At 45.1% G+C, this 14491-nt stretch overlaps 4 protein-coding genes across 4 annotated transcripts; 3 read left to right on the forward strand and 1 right to left on the reverse strand.

The window, feature by feature from the left end:
* Nucleotides 1–417: 417 nt before the first annotated feature.
* VTP01DRAFT_10051 (uncharacterized protein) lies at nt 418–6378 on the forward strand (the record flags this gene model as incomplete). Its single annotated transcript, XM_069378371.1, has 8 exons — nt 418–656; nt 736–1068; nt 1128–1914; nt 1971–2574; nt 2639–5439; nt 5502–5588; nt 5647–5971; nt 6032–6378. 8 exons carry the CDS (start codon nt 418–420, stop codon nt 6376–6378), a joined length of 5523 nt encoding a protein of 1840 aa, XP_069239476.1.
* A 1116-nt stretch (nt 6379–7494) lies between these two features.
* VTP01DRAFT_10052 (uncharacterized protein) lies at nt 7495–9570 on the forward strand (the record flags this gene model as incomplete). Its single annotated transcript, XM_069378372.1, has 5 exons — nt 7495–7513; nt 7587–8082; nt 8150–8383; nt 8443–8808; nt 8877–9570. 5 exons carry the CDS (start codon nt 7495–7497, stop codon nt 9568–9570), a joined length of 1809 nt encoding a protein of 602 aa, XP_069239477.1.
* Nucleotides 9571–10058: 488 nt separating this feature from the next.
* On the forward strand, nt 10059–12071 carry VTP01DRAFT_10053 (uncharacterized protein; the record flags this gene model as incomplete). Its single annotated transcript, XM_069378373.1, has 5 exons — nt 10059–10077; nt 10139–10631; nt 10698–10931; nt 10993–11358; nt 11420–12071. 5 exons carry the CDS (start codon nt 10059–10061, stop codon nt 12069–12071), a joined length of 1764 nt encoding a protein of 587 aa, XP_069239478.1.
* A 302-nt stretch (nt 12072–12373) lies between these two features.
* On the reverse strand, nt 12374–14224 carry VTP01DRAFT_10054 (uncharacterized protein; the record flags this gene model as incomplete). The annotated part of the gene is made up of 7 exons (XM_069378374.1): nt 12374–12552; nt 12629–13010; nt 13070–13422; nt 13510–13558; nt 13702–13904; nt 13965–14138; nt 14194–14224. The coding sequence occupies 7 exons, from the start codon at nt 14222–14224 to the stop codon at nt 12374–12376; spliced, it is 1371 nt and encodes a 456-aa protein (XP_069239479.1).
* Nucleotides 14225–14491: the final 267 nt, after the last annotated feature.

A 14491-nucleotide genomic window follows, 5' to 3' on the forward strand; every position in this document is an offset into this window, starting at 1 on the left:
ATAATTAAAGTAATTAATATCATGGATTTGTAAGCAACGAATGCTGGTACAAGTGCCTTGTTGTTCATAGTTAGCATATTGGAAAGCAGTTAGAATCATAGAGGACGACTATGCATTGGGGAGCGGAGAACACAGCCAGCGGGCGCCAGGATGAAGGTGCCACGGTGCTACGGCGGGAGCAGCGGCATTGAAAGAAGGGTCCAAAAATGGGATTGTGTGCTCGTCACGCAGCATTTGCAAAACGGAAGACCGACGACCAACGACTGTCACGAACGACTTTGCTGACAACACCCGGCGGATAACACCAGTCTCACCTTCGTTTTCCCTTGTTTGTATCAAGAAGGGCTGTTGGATTAGAGGTGTTTTCTACAGATCTGCGCGCACCAAAGTCCATATTACCAGTTTCGCTCATCTTATATGGAACATTTGCCCAAGAAGCCCAAACGTTCAGAGAGCACCAGACGGCGTCCTTCTACTCCCCAAACAGACACTCTTGCTGATTCGATCAACACACAGAGCGACGAAACCGAGCGATACAACTTAAGGAACAGAAAAATTCCACTTGTGTCCTCATCCAAAGCTTCTGAATCATCTTTGCAGCGACAATCAGTAACCCCAGGGAGTAGTAGCAGCACCACCAGTCGCCCCAGTGGAAGGTGAATATTTTTCATACCATTCCTCAACATTGTTGCCAATTTTCCCATTAAATATCTTTTACATAAAATCTTTCTTTAGATCTTCTCAAAAGCGCAAACAAACAGAACAGGCAACTTCTTCCAAACGCATCAGGTTTACAAAGCGTCAATCCTCTAGACTCGCCAAAAAGCTGATGGGTAAAGACGATAAGGCTGAAACTGCCAAGACCAAACGCAGCACTGCACGTACCGTTTCAAACAAGTCGTCAGAGGAGGATCTGGAATCCGAATCCAAATCAAAAGCGAATTCCCAGCGTCAAACTAGACGCGCCGAGGAGTCGGAAGACCAAGATGGCAATGCTAAAAAGAAAGGAAAGGCTAAAGCTAGCAAGCCGGATTCGAGTTCTTCCAAAAAATCATCATCAAAGCAAAAGTAAGTTTTACAATGCAACACCCGTCCCGATCATTTTCACTTAGAACTTTCCGAATCAGGGAAACGAAACGAAAACAAATCCAACAACGAAAGCCAAAGAAGCAAGCTGACCCTGAAGAGCTCATGGACTACAATCCTGATTCCGATGTTGAGCCTTCGCCCGTTTCTTACTTTGACTTCTTTGGAAATAACGATGAAGAATTAGAAGAGGACGAAGAAAACGAGGGACGAGATCACGTAGACTACGACGACGCAGCTTCAGAAAACGAAGAGGAATCTTGGGACCGTGAACGTTACGACGAAGAAGAACACTACGACGAGGATGACCATGAAGATATGGACGACGACGAAGGGGAAGAAGAACTCGCCCGAGTGCGTCGCAGCCTCGGTCTGCATCTTCAGGGGTCCTTTGGCGGTCTCATGTCTGATATGACTGGACGTCTGCGATCCATTCTAACGAGTTTAAAGAACGATGAGCCGACTATGCAACTCGTTGCACTTCAAGAGCTTGCCGAGATCCTATCTGTCAGCAGCGAAGACAACTTGGCGGGATACTTTGCAAGTGATAGCTTCGTCAAAGAACTTGTGCGTATCATGAAAGGACCTAATGACCTCGGCGCTGGCGGAATGGACATGAGCGACGATATGATGCTCGCGTTGGCGATGAGTGAAGGTCTCGGAGGTGGCAATCCAGAGTTGACCTTGCTGGCATGTCGTTGTATTTCAAACCTTCTTGATGCAATGCCGACGGCGGTCACAAGTTTGGTTTATCACGGTGCCATCGGTGTCTTGTGTCAAAAACTCAAGTCCATTGAATACATCGATTTGGCGGAGCAAGCACTCAGCGTAAGCACAGCAAATACCTCGTTTTATTTATACAATGCTATTGACATTCAACGTAGGCTTTGGAAAAAATTGCCAGCCATTTGCCGCGAGCTGTCGTGCACGAAGGTGGTCTCAGTGCAACGCTCATGTATTTCGATTTCTTCAGCATCCATTCTCAAAGAACTGCCTTGCGCACTGCAGCAAACTGTATGCGTGGAGTAGATTTGGATTCATATTCCCAAGTCCAAGAGATTCTGCCCACGATCCTCAACACTGTCACATACCCTGATCGAACCGTCGTCGAATTGACTTGCCTTTGCTGGGTTCGATTGGCAGAAAGCTATCGTAGCAGCCGCGAGCATTTGGAAAAAGCTGTTTCTGTCGAATTGCTCAAGAAAACGATGGAACTCATACCCCTTCCGGGCAACGTCAATTCTGTGCGACCTGGTACTTTTGCTGATATCCTACGTCTGCATCGCATTGCTGCAAAGAGCTCACCAAAACTGGGCTTTGAACTCTACAAGCTGAAAATAATCGATACATTGTACCAAGTCTTGACTGGCACTACAACAGGCTCGTCCGATACAGCTGTCACCGACGTCTCAATCGACAGTAAATGGAGGGATTCAATCCATGCTATCATGAGGATCTTCGTGGATGTGCTACCTCCTATACCTAAAGGTGCGTAGATGTGCTATTCTTTTACACATACATATATGACATCTTTGCTTACGTTATATATTAGATGGCTTGTTCAGCAGCAAACGGTTCAAAGAAGACGAACCTGTGTCGACTCGTACACGTTCTTCGAAAGCGGCTGAAATCGTAAAAGACAATACTCCCGAGGCAAACGAGTCTGATCCCAGAATTGATCACTTCGCCGAAAACGCCGATCAACTGGAACATATTGGACGTACACTTATACCGCTTCTGTTGGAAATATACACATCTACAGTCAATATCCGAGTGAGACAACTCGCCACTCATATATTGGTCAAAATTATCCATTTCTCGAATCCAGAGACTTTGCAGCATGTTTTGAAGGAAATACCACTTTCAACATTTTTGGCTGGAGTTCTCGCCCAACAAGAACATGCATCACTGGTTATTGATGCCTTGTATCAAGCCGAAATGCTCATACAAAAGATACCAGAAGTCTATCTATTCCTATTCGAAAGAGAAGGCGTCCTGCATGAAATCGAATCCATTGCAAATGCATCGTTGACCGAGGAAAACCAGAACGATGATTCCAAAGATCAGCGGCAATCCAGCAACGACAATAACAACGACCGTTCCGATACGAGTGCCACGTCGGCTCTGTTACGGGCAATGCGGGAAGCACGCCGCCTGGAGGAAAGCAGCGATGATGATGGCAGTAGCAGAAAGACGGAAGAGAGCAGCAATGAACGCTCGACGAATCGACAGCAGGACGACAAGGCTGACGACGACGATAAATCCTTGTCTGCCACGATGGCTGCTCGACGACGTGTCCTGGACCGTGCTGAACTTCACAAATTGCTGAGACATCGATTAGGTGGAGCAAGCCCTCAAGCGTCTCCAGATCAGCAGGAAAAGGGTCTTGGTCGTGGTTCCACGCGACGGTACATTATCCAGCTTGCGCAAAACTTTGTTCGAGAGTATCGCTCAATGGGTATGGAAGAAGACTTTAAGAAATCGGGCAATGCATTGGATGAGATCCGCAAGATTAGTAAAAAGCTCGCAGAGGCAGCTGGAAAGGATTCTGTCGCCGAATCGGCCTTGAACGAACTCAAGACTTACATGCAAGAATCCATTATGGGTATCAGTAGCTTTGAACTCATGAATTCCGGCTTGATGGATGCTCTTTTGCAATATCTGACGAACGAGTCTGGAGATACCTATGTTAGCTCCGTTGATCAGAGACGTGCAGTATTCCGAAAGTTGTTCTTCCAGCAAATGGATCAAGGCAAAGGAATTAGCCCTATACGGACGCTGGTCTTGCGCCTACAGGAGCTACTTAACCGCTTTGAGCCCTTCGATGTTGTGACGCCTTTGGAATCGTCAGCATTGGGAGAGAATTTCCGCAATCCAACAAGCATGCTTGCCAAGCAACTTCGGCTACGTCTGACAGGTCAAGGACCCGATATACCTATAGAATACCAGCATCTGATGGTATCAACTCACGCCGTTGCGACGTTCAAAGTACTTGAAGAATATTTGCTGACACGAATTGGTAATACTTCATGTGCACCTCCTATGTCTAAATCTGGTCGATCTGGAGAAACAGAAGATACTGATAACGATGAAGCCAAGGATACAGCTGCCGATGACGAAGCAGACAATATGGATCTTGAAGATACTGAGGATGAGGAGCACGAGATGCTTGAAGACAGCGACGGACAAGTTCCAGAGGAGGACGAGGAAGAAATGTCTTCTCAGAGTGCTACCCGACGTAGTCGCAACAAGAAAGAAACTAAGAAACAAAAGAAGTCTTACGCCTCAGCGTTGCGCGGCCGGTCTGGAAAATGGCGCATCAAATTCTATCTTAAGGATACCTTAGTATCCAATGATACAACGGTGTACGGCGCAGTACATCAGTACGAGATGCAAACGAATCGATCTTCGTCGTCCATCCGCAACATTTGGGTCATGTCTTACCCTGTCCGTTACGAGAAAGTATGGGAACCTACTGACGAGTCGCAAGATTCTCAAGAGGCACCTTCTTCATCTGAGAGTACAAAGCAGCTGGCGAATATCGACAGACCTGCTGAATTGCCAGAAGACTCGGTGTGCTCCCGTGTACTCCAATTACTCGCCGTTTTAGCAGATATATCACAGACATGGATCAACAAGGGAGAAGGAGCATTGCTATCACAGGACTTTGTTAATCGCAAGCTCACCGCGAAAATGAACCGCCAGTTGGAAGAGCCTCTTATCGTGGCAAGTTCATGCTTGCCTAATTGGACTTACTGGTTGATGCTCAAGGCGCCTTTCCTGTTCCCATTCGAAACACGTTACTTGTTTATACAGAGTACATCGTTTGGATATTCCCGGCTTATTGCTAGATGGCAAAGTCTACAGATGCGCAACAATGGCCAGCGTGATGAAAGTCAGCAACAGCAACAGCAGCCTGTGCTAGGTCGAATGGAACGGCAAAAAGTTAGAATCATGCGTGCACAAATGCTAGAATCGGCCATCAAGATCCTGGATTTATTCGGTAGCTCGCAATCTGTTTTGGAAATCGAATATTCGGGCGAAGAAGGTACCGGTCTCGGTCCTACGCTCGAGTTTTACGCTGCCACATCCAAAGAGTTCTGCAAAAAATCGATCAACATGTGGAGGGATGAATCAAGCGAAGGAGAATACGTATCGACATTGCAGGGATTGTTCCCAAAGCCGCTGACAGGCAGTCAAAAAGCACAGAAGAAAGTAATCAATCTCTTCAAGACTTTGGGCCAGTTTATGGCAAAAGCTATGCTTGATTTCCGAATCATCGATATTCCTTTCAACCCTGCATTCTTCAAAGTTGCTTTGGGACGAGAGCCTCCCAGCGACGAGCTGATCATGGCAAGTTGATTTGTATGTTTATAAATTCAAACTTGGATGGCTTACATCTGTAACTTTTTAAGGATATCGATCCCGTTCTTGGCAAATCAATCCAGAAATTGCGCGCGTACATCGAGAAGAAACAAGCGATCAATGCAGACAAGAATTTGGTAGGCATATGCACTGAGGATGGTAGCGTATCAAACATTTACTTATGATTGTCTTTAGACACCAGAGGCTCGACTAGAGGCATTGTCAGAAATCCGTGTGAACGATGCTTCAATCGAGGATCTATGTCTCGATTTCACATTACCAGGCGAGCCAGATATCGTGTTAAAGAAGGGCGGAGATGATATCCCTGTTACCATCCACAACGTTGAAGAGTACATTGAACTGTTGGAGGACATGATTGCTGGTTCTGGCATTGCAAAGCAGATGGATGCCTTCCGCAGTGGTTTCAATGCTTTGTTTGCCATCGACGACCTAAAGCTTCTCACATACCAAGAACTAGTGTCATTGTTTGGAGTTGCTAACGAGGACTGGAGCTATGCCAGTAAGTGTGAATATACCCTATCAGCAATACCTTCAATAACTCACTCGATAAATTTTACAGCGCTCGCCGATGCTATCAAAGCGGATCATGGTTTCACGATGGAGAGTGCCTCGATTAAAAACTTGCTCAGTATTTTGTCCGAAATGTCGGAAGAAGAGAGACGGGAATTCCTTCAATTTACGACGGGAAGTCCTCGCTTACCGATAGGAGGATGGAAGGCCATGCGCCCTGTATTCACGGTTGTCTGCAAAACGTCCGAGCCGCCTTTGCAACCTGATGACTATCTGCCTTCTGTCATGACCTGTGCAAACTACTTGAAGATGCCGGATTATTCTTCCAAGGAGGTCATGCTACAACGCCTTTTGACATCTATGAAAGAAGGAAAGAACAGTTTCTTACTTTCATAAGACAATCCACCTTACCCTGCACTCGAAATCTTTCCCGCAAATGTTTCCCCTCGCCCTTCCCCCTATGTCTCCCGTTGTCTCTTTTTACCTTCCCTCGTTTATAGTCTTCTTTTTTTCTTCTCTCACACACACTCACACGCACACGTTTACCAATAAAGATAAGCTTCTGAATTGTTTATACAAGTTTTGATGTAGTCAACGTTTCTTGACGCAATATACTCTCTGTGCAGGTCAATCTCCCATCGCCAAACACAGTTTAAAGTTCGCGTTAAAGTGTACTATTTTCAACATAGCAGTTAACATGGATCACTTTGAATGTATGCGTTGGCAGATCAGGGGGATGCTCGGATCGAGTTTCCTTACAGGGAATATGGAGGAGTTGAGTGATATTCACGCAACATGGTGGTACGGATATAGCAAAAAAGAGAAAAAAAACAGGCAAATCCTGGTAATAAAGGAACGTTATCGTAAGACTTATGCGTATATCATGTAGCAGGGAAGTTAATTGGCATACTCATGTTAGCGAGCAAGTCTGCACAGGACTTGTCGAACTACATAAGAAGAAATTACGGGCAACTCTGCTACATCTAACCTCTCTAATCCAATTGTTCAGGGTATGATTGAGGGCATCAAGGGCATTAAAAGGATAGTAATATCGGTCCTGAGTACACATTCAAATATCCTCTTCCGTGTGTGGCAACAGAAGGAAATGGTTTACGACAGCAGGTGGCAACAACACCGGACTTGACATAATTGCAATGTTCAACCACGGCACCCCGTTTCGATCACCCTCGCGATGTCTGCAGCGCCATCAAGGTCATCGTTTAGGAAGTTTTGGAATAGAGAGAGAGGGAGAGGAGGAATCGGTAAATCTGTAAATGTATTTACAAGCATCATATTACTTTTTTCTTTTATTCTTCTTCCTGTCTTTTTTATTTCTTTGAGTGCTAGGATATCCTTCGGGAAAGGTTACAAAATTACGGAGTTTCGAGACCTGACAGGAGTGTATTCAAAAGTGGTGTACATATACACAAGAGGGCTCCGGATTTGGCAGTGTTATAGGGGATAAATAGTGTTAAGCTTTCCAAAAGGAGCTTAGAACGACTCTTTCTCCAGATGCGATTTAGTTTAACTGGTAAATTTCACGCTTCATACTGCAGCCATCGATTCGCATATATGCAGCTGCTACAATGTTCGTTATTGAATAGGATTATCCATTGTGGCAATTGTCCTTGTTGCACTTGTGTTAGAAGCATGGGCTCAGGATGTTACCTACAGCGTCGTTGCCCTGACTTATGGTGACAGCTCGGTATCTGTAGTTGTGGATGACAAGGTATACCCACTGTCTCCTGTCGCGGAGAACGAGACCTTGTTACATTCTGGCAAAGCACCTGCAGCGAAGCAGTACTACTACTATGCAAGGACGAAGCAAAATGCTGTAATTGAGCGAGAGGCTGTTACTCGAGAACCTGTTCAGGGTCAAACTGTAAACGAATTTTACAACCGAAGCAAGAACGTGTGGCCCATTCGGCAGCTTCCCAAAGTTTACAAGGACCTTGATACCATCAAGCGCATCAAGACCGAATTACATCGCACTGGAGAGATCCCTACTATCCATTTCCAAGGAAACCAGGCAGAGCTCGATAAAATGCATACAAATATATTTGACGATATTAAAGTGAAGACTAATGTCACCTATATAAGGTATTTTAAGAGAAGGGTTTACCCCTGGAAACTGAATCGCACATTGACAATTTTGGTAATTCAACAGCCTCCATCAAGTCTTGACATTTAAAAATGTCAAGCTGAAGCTTTCCGGTCGAAGCACCCTTGTAAACCCAAAGCTATCATACAATGCCAATTTTGATGACAGAGACAATCTCTTTGGTTACAGCCACATCAAGCTTCGAGCTATGGCAAGCGATCCATCCTACATCCGCGAGAATGTGGTGTTTAACATGATAGAAGCCGCTGGACTTCCAGCCACGCATATTTCATATATCCGGTAAGAAACAGCAATATCGTGTAATGTAAACCGCCGCTGCTAACATTCTACTTAAATAGTGTTTTTATCAACAACCAGCCGGTCGGCCTGTTTGCATTGATAGAGCCATTCAAGAAATCTTGGGTTAGAAACGAGTTCGGAAACGGGGACAAAGGCTATCAGCAAGGCATAATGTTCCAAGGTGCAATGAGCCCATACAGCAGGCTTGACTATGGAACCTACCCTGATTTGAGCTACCTGGGTGAAAATGAAACTGCCTACAAAAACGCCCCCTACAGCATCGAAGTTGATCCCGCCGTAGGCAAACCTACACACAAACCTCTCGCAGGTTTGACACGTTTTATCAACAAGGAGACACCCTTGAGCGGGAAGGGCGTGATCCCAGCCTGGGAAAAGCATTTTTATGTCGATTGCATGCTTCGAAAGTATGTGCTCGATGGAAGTGTGCCTATGTACATATGTCCAATGTAAAGCTTATATTTTTTATTTGAAGCCTTGCATTGGAGGTGTTGCTAGGACTTTCGGATGGATACCTGGTAATGACAGATAACTATCACATTTATCAAGAGCATCCAGACTCTGAACGATTTATCTGGTTGCCAAACGACGTGGATATGAGCCTTGGAAACACAGTAGCCAGGCGTTCCAAATTGTGGTCAGGAAACTACAACAACTATCCCGGTTTCGATAGTCGGCCGCTTTCCGAAAAGATTGTACGCATTCCTGAGCTTAAGGAGCGCTTTGAATTCTACGTCAAGGACATGGCAGAACGTCTGCTGAATCCGGATGTCAGTTTCCCGTTTATCGATGACACGGTAGCCATGATTACAGAAGACGTTGGATGGGATCGTTCCCTGCCGCGTATGAACAAATTCGATGTATCCAGCCTGAGCCTATCCAAAAGGCTTTCGTTGACCTTTCAGGATGACTACACGCCTGCAGATGATCATTACAATTTCCTTCAAGTGTTTTTTGCGTTGCCTTCAACGATGGATCTTTTCACAGTAATTGATTTTCAGCTTCGACACACCGACTCTGTAAGCTTTGAAAAAGCTATCAATGGGCATACACATCACATCTCTTTAGCAGGCGTCAAGGAATTCATTAACAAGCAAGCACACAATACCATGGAGTACTTTAAAGACCGCAACGACCTCACGTACCAAATATTACATCTTCTGGATTAGTTTAATAAAAGACAGTTTGTAAGGATTGACTCAGAAACACTTTGAGCCAATAATCTGAGGAAATCGTTTTGGCCGTAAAATCGGGAGTATTTTTCTTTGGTAATCTGCGCCTCTCCCCTTACCCTGTCGCCAGAGTAACAAATTTGGAAACATAAAATAAGCATTGGATCTTGAGGGATTTATGACGGCTCTCACAAGTGCTCAAGTGCTGTCGGCTGCATGCAGCGCCTCTCTGTGCAACGTCAAATCTGGATTCTCCGCAGAAACTTGCATGTACGCAGTAACGAAAAATTGCTTTTGCTTTTGGTGGCGCTCATGCCAGGTAGTGCCAAGGCTTGCCTGTCATTGGTTGTGCCTGATCCTGAGCAGCAACAGAAAATGCTCAGCAGAAACATTCTACCGAGACCGATATTCCCAGATCGTCTATATAAACATTTAGTAGATTCAAAACATTTCTTTTGTTCCTCATTATTAATTCGCCCTTTTTCATGCACCTCAAGTTTCTAGGTGAATATGTACCTCTCTTCAAGTATATGCTCCACCGATTGTCTCTAACACGAAACATCAGGACTTTACACTGCTGCAAGTATTCTAGCTGCTGCTATCGCAGAAGCCAAGAACGTTAGTTACAGTGTCATTACGTCCATTGACGGCGGCAGCTCTGCGGCGGTTGTTGTCGATGACCACGTATATCCTCTTTCACCATCAACTGACGACGCACGACTTTTACACGTCGGCGAAGCTCCAGCAGCCGAGCATCATTACTATTATGCGAAGATCAAGCAAGATCGTACAGTTCTCGAGCGAGAATCCTTCACTCGTGAACCTGTGTCAGATGATACGCCAAATGAGTTCTACAACCGCACCAGAAACACATGGAGTATTCGAAAGCTTCCAAAAGTATACGAGGATTTGCCGGTAATCAACCGGATCACAAGTGATCTGCACCGTCCAGGCATTATTCCCACTATCCATTTCCAAGGAAATCAAACGGAAATCGACAGCATGCATACAAATATCTTTGACGATATCAAGGTCACGACCAACGTTACTTACATCAGGTATGTAAAGGGCTCATCGGGGTTCTTTTAGTGCATATGATTAACGTGTGTAAAAAACTGAACCAGCCCAGATCAAGTCTTGACGTGCAAAGATGTCAAACTGAAACTGTCAGGACGCAGTACCTTGCTTATGCCAAAACTTTCATACAATGCTGAGTTCGGTGAAGGAAATGATCTTTATGGTTACAGCCACCTCAAGTTCCGTTCCATGGCTGCCGATCGTTCGTATATACGAGAAAACATTGTGTACAATATGGTCGAGTCTGCTGGTCTTCCAGGAACGCACATTTCATATATCCGGTTAGTGAGGAAGATTGATGCAGTGCAAAGCACAACCCTGGCTAACTAAAGTACGATGTAGTGTCTACGTCAATGGCCAGCCAGCCGGTCTCTTTTCTCTGATTGAACCTTTCAAGAAATCCTGGCTGAGGAACGAATTTGCAAACGGAGACGAAGATTACGTGCAAGGAGGAATGTTCGAAGCTGCATCCAGCCCATTCAATTATGTGAAATACGGTCAACTCCCAGATTTGAGCTATGTGGGTGACAACGAAACAGCATACGCAAATGCACCCTACAGCATCGAAGTCGATCCTGGAAAGGGAGACCCTACTTTCAAGCCTCTCGTGAACTTGACTCGCTTCCTCAACATCGAGACTCCTCTAGAAGGCAAGGATGTCATCCCGTCGTGGGACCGGCACCTTGACGTTGATAGTTTCCTACGAAAGTACGTAAAATGCATAACTGATACAACGTAAAAGCACAGTAACTAACATATTGCTACATAGCATTGCACTCGAAGTTTTACTAGGATTCTCGGACGGTTACATCCTGATGGCAGACAATTACCACATTTATCAGGAGCATCCTGACTCTGAGCGATTCATCTGGGTACCTAACGATGTAGACACGACGCTTGGTATCACTCTTGGCAAGCTTTCGGATATGTTGTCAGGCAACTACAGCACGTTCCCAGGTTTTCAGACACGTCCTCTTACGAAGCAAATCGTTCGAATTCCCGAGTTGAAACAGCGTTTCGAATATTACATGCGAGATATGGCTCAGCACCTGCTCCATCCGAACGTCAGTTTCCCTTACATCGACGATATTGTCTCCATGATTACTGAAGACGTTGAATGGGATCTCACACTGCCACGCATGAGCAAGTTCAATTTCTCTGAATTCAATTTAACGGATATTGGAGATCTGTTCGGATCGTCGGCAGACAGCAGCAATTTCAGCCTCGAAGATATTTCGAAAGGAATGCCTCCAACCGTGGATAACGCTACGACACAAGACATGTACTCTCCAGATCTAGTTAATATAACCTTCATGCAAGCTGTGAATGGTCCAACTGGCCACATTGCTATGTCTGGCGTGAAGGAGTTCATCGTCAACCAAACGCGCGCGACCCTTGAATATTTCAATATCCCTTACTAACCACTGCAAAACCAGTTTGTATACGTATATCAATATGTGATACATACATGTATTTATCCATGTTTGTAGTAGTACTAATGAAATTGAAATCAAAAACACGATTTGTAACCTTTGCATTCTACTTAAAATTAAATGTCAAATACAAGTCGTAAATAGAAAGAGCGTGTTTAGTAGATTAATCTGAACTTGTTCGGAAAGGAACGTACAATAGAGAAAATCATTCTTTTCTCCAGGTTAATTAGAAGCTACAGTTTACATAGATGGTGGTATAAATTGTATACATGTATACGCCTCGTATGAGGCTATTGCCTGCCTTTGCGTTTGAACAGCCTGCCAAGTGCAAACATGCTGATCTTGTCGCCCATGAAACAGTAAGCGATAGGAGCAGAGGCATACAAGAAGCAAGCAACGATGACACAGAGCCAAAAGAAACCAATGCTGTCGTAGATATATCCACCAGCCAGAGGACCAACCAGTGCGCCTATTTAATACGATAGCAATGAAAGGTTAAGAGAGAAAAGCCTTGATATTCTTGAAGTCAAATGTTCAGGACATACCACCGGCGAAACCAATGTTTAACATGGCATAGATACGAGCAGAGCCTTCATCCCCGCCGTTGTTCATTTTATCAACAGCGTGTGCCATTTCTGGAGAGCAAGGAACGATGAGGCCGTATGCAAAGAAGCCTTGAATAGCAAACAAAACTATCAAAGGAGCAACACCTCCTGCGGTGTCGTGACGCGGAATTCCCATCAAGATCGTCGCGGTAGCGCATGCAAGAGCTGTAACGGAGCATAGCACTTTGCCGCCGTAACGATCATACAACCATCCATAGAGAGGCGTGGCGATGAAAGCCGGCATAACTTGGGCCAAGAATACCAGACCGATCATGCTTGATTCAAAATTCCACTCGGTCGCCAGATGCACTGTCATAGTAGGCTGCAAGAATCCTATAAGTTCAATATATTCATGCGATTAATCAATTGGTTTCGGCTTACTTCAAACACATTGAAAGCTACACCGTGCGCAAAGGCTATCAGAGCAGCAGCGAGTACGCGAGGTTGTGTTAGCAAGCGGAGAATGTTAACATCAGCCTTTTGGCTCTTCTCGGGGTCTGTCACGGACAGGTCGTCAACGCTGCTGTCGCGGACGGTTGAAGCATCCGATCTCGTGCCATCCTCGACTCTAGCGGGCTCTGTTCGACTTTCAAACTTTTCGGGTTCGGATGATTCAAACCACTCCGGTGGCTGATTCCGACGTTCAACCAAGATCAAACGTAACAAAAAGTCGAGGGCAGTAATTGCAATACAAAAGTAGAACGGTGCGCGATATCCATAGTACTGGTAGAGAGCTATATAGAATCATGGGAAAATTTAAAGCGTGAATTTTTCCATTCAAAGGCAAATAGCCGTCGGTGCAGAAGCTTCATGATTCTTACCGCCTATGAGGTTCGAGTATCCCGATTTAGCATATCGTGTCAAGTAAGACTAAACTCTATCTTACCTCCTACAGGTGCACCTGCCACCATACCCACCGTGTGAAAAACCACAACGCGACTCATCTTCAGAAAAAAACAAACAGAATTTGAGTAAAAGAAAATAATTGGGGATCAATATCCACGACCACATACCTGAGTCCCAAGCTCTCCCAAAGGATAGGTATCCTTAATAATGCATAGACCCAACGTCCAAATGCATGCGTCAGACAAACCCTGAAGCAATCGGGCCAGAATAAGCATCCAAAACTTGGTTCCATACAAAAATAGGAACACAGAGCCGAGTAACGTAGCCATGCCAAAAAGCATTGGTACTTGTCTGTGTAACATCTTATCGCCTACTCGGATCAATCTGTGATCAAAAAATCACATTCAAACTGCAGCACGCGGAAACCTACCCAAATAACCAAAGATGGGGGATCCAGCAATCAGACCGGCGGCAAAAAGCGCCAGGAGAATACCGATATCCCCAGATACGCCGCCACCACCACCCTCAGTGGAATTGTATGGAGAGCTCCCTGAGCTGTCTTCGGGCGATTTGCCTTGATGGATTGCATCAATGACAAACGGCACTGAAAAATATCTGAGTCAGGAAACGCAATCCAAGGTTGTTTTAAAATTACTTACTGATGGGCACAATGATACTGTATATCATCATCTGTAATAGCAATGAAAGCACAGTCAATCAGTCTGTCAAGTTTACATTTCCCATTGCATGTGATCTACTTGCATCAACGAATAGCCCAAAGGCTATCGTCGCCGAGATATACAGCTTGGAGGCTCTGATTTTCAGCAAGAATGGTTTCTTTCGCCCTGACGAGATCATGGCAGCGCTGAATTTAGAGAAGAGCAAGGGGACAATCAGCGGAGAGACTGGCGGGTTTTATAGAAAAACCCCTCTAGCATCATCGGTAATACCGGAAGG

Source organism: Rhizomucor pusillus (assembly GCF_041956525.1).
Source record: "Rhizomucor pusillus strain CBS 183.67 unplaced genomic scaffold VTP01scaffold_8, whole genome shotgun sequence".
Taxonomy (NCBI): Eukaryota; Fungi; Mucoromycota; class Mucoromycetes; order Mucorales; family Lichtheimiaceae; genus Rhizomucor; species Rhizomucor pusillus.